General features: G+C 42.9%; 1 protein-coding gene across 1 annotated transcript; it reads right to left on the reverse strand.

The window, feature by feature from the left end:
* Positions 1–608: 608 nt before the first annotated feature.
* Positions 609–1,242, reverse strand: LOC131317877 (probable steroid-binding protein 3). The gene has a single exon (XM_058347556.1). The coding sequence runs from the start codon at positions 1,120–1,122 to the stop codon at positions 820–822; it is 303 nt and encodes a 100-aa protein (XP_058203539.1). The 5' UTR covers positions 1,123–1,242; the 3' UTR covers positions 609–819.
* Between the last annotated feature and the right edge of the window lie 223 nt (positions 1,243–1,465).

The raw sequence follows: 1,465 nt of genomic DNA on the forward strand, positions 1-1,465 counted from the left end.
CCCTTTTGGGATTTCTAATTTCTAAATTACAAAATGGCTACTGTAAAACTATGTAAAATAAACGCACCCTGAATTGTCAAGCGGGCCTTTCTCTTTCCATTCCAATTTTCTCCTTCTGTAACCATCTGATTCACATCGGTCGCACACCATACATATACATGGAATTCACACACAACACGATACACATGGAACCCGCACACATTCAACTACTCTTGACACACACATGGAACCCACACAAATTGAAGAGCAAGCCAAACATGCATGGGAGTACATAAGCAATGAAATTTTTCCTCCTCACTCTAATCACTTGAAACAGCTATCTAGACAGATGTGTCCCCACACCATTCCATTCACATCACACCACACACATGAAACTCGCACGCATCATGACACATTGAACTACTCTTGACACATCGGTGTCTGGACATCTGTGTCTGGTTCTTTTCTAATCGCATATAGATATAGATAACTTGGTGGTCGAACGATATAACAGAGACAATATAACAAAGACACCAGCTGTGGGAGAGCCTATAACCCAAGGTGCGCGCAAATTAGCACGAGACACTCTACATTACCAAAATATATACTATATGTAACAGACAAAGAAATAAGAAGTTCAATTTAGGATTTATCAAACCATTCAATCCTTATTACAGCATGAAAACCAAACATAAAGCAACCTGACCCAACACACCATAAACCATCACTAAAATAGCCCAATTATCCAACTTTATTGCTCACACCCCAACTAGTAAACACACAGAACACACACACACACACAAACAAACCATTGCATAGACATATTTCAAGGTTAGTAACTTAAGACGCGACACGGCCGACAATGGGGTACTTAGCCTCGAACTTCTTCTCCCAATCGTTGAGCACGCCCATCTCCTTGTCGGACAGGCCGTGGAGGGACCCGACGACGTCGTCCTCGTCCTTGCTCATCTTGGCCAGGGCTCTGCTCGCGTCCTTTCCGGCGAACATCGCGTAGTCGCCGCCGGGGCCGTAGAAGGATTTTCCGGTGGTGACGTCGAAGATCCGGCCCTTCATGGCGAGGTAGATGGGTTTGGACGGGTTTGTGCCGTCGTACTGCTTCAGTTGCTGTAGTGTCAGCTCCATTGATCGGGGGATTGAGTTTCAGATGAGAGAGAGTGTGCGAGAGTGAGTGCGTGTGGATTAAGTCGCTTGATAAGTTTTTCAGTGGTCCTTGAAGTTTACCTCCCTGAAGTTTATGAAAATTATATTAACCTCCCAGAAGTTTATGAAAATGACTTTGATAATTCCTTATGGCTTCTTCTACAATCCGACGTTGGACTTCGAAGAGCTGTCGGAATTATCTCGGCCGTCCAATTTTTTTTTTCTTTTCAATAATTCAAACTTATAGAAAGAATCTTTCCAAAAAGAGTAAATTCTTTCCATAAATCTAGACCATTTATTGTCGGGATAAACAATCGACATTCTA

The sequence above is a fragment of the Rhododendron vialii genome, chromosome 2a, assembly GCF_030253575.1.
Source record: "Rhododendron vialii isolate Sample 1 chromosome 2a, ASM3025357v1".
NCBI lineage: Eukaryota > Viridiplantae > Streptophyta > Magnoliopsida > Ericales > Ericaceae > Rhododendron > Rhododendron vialii.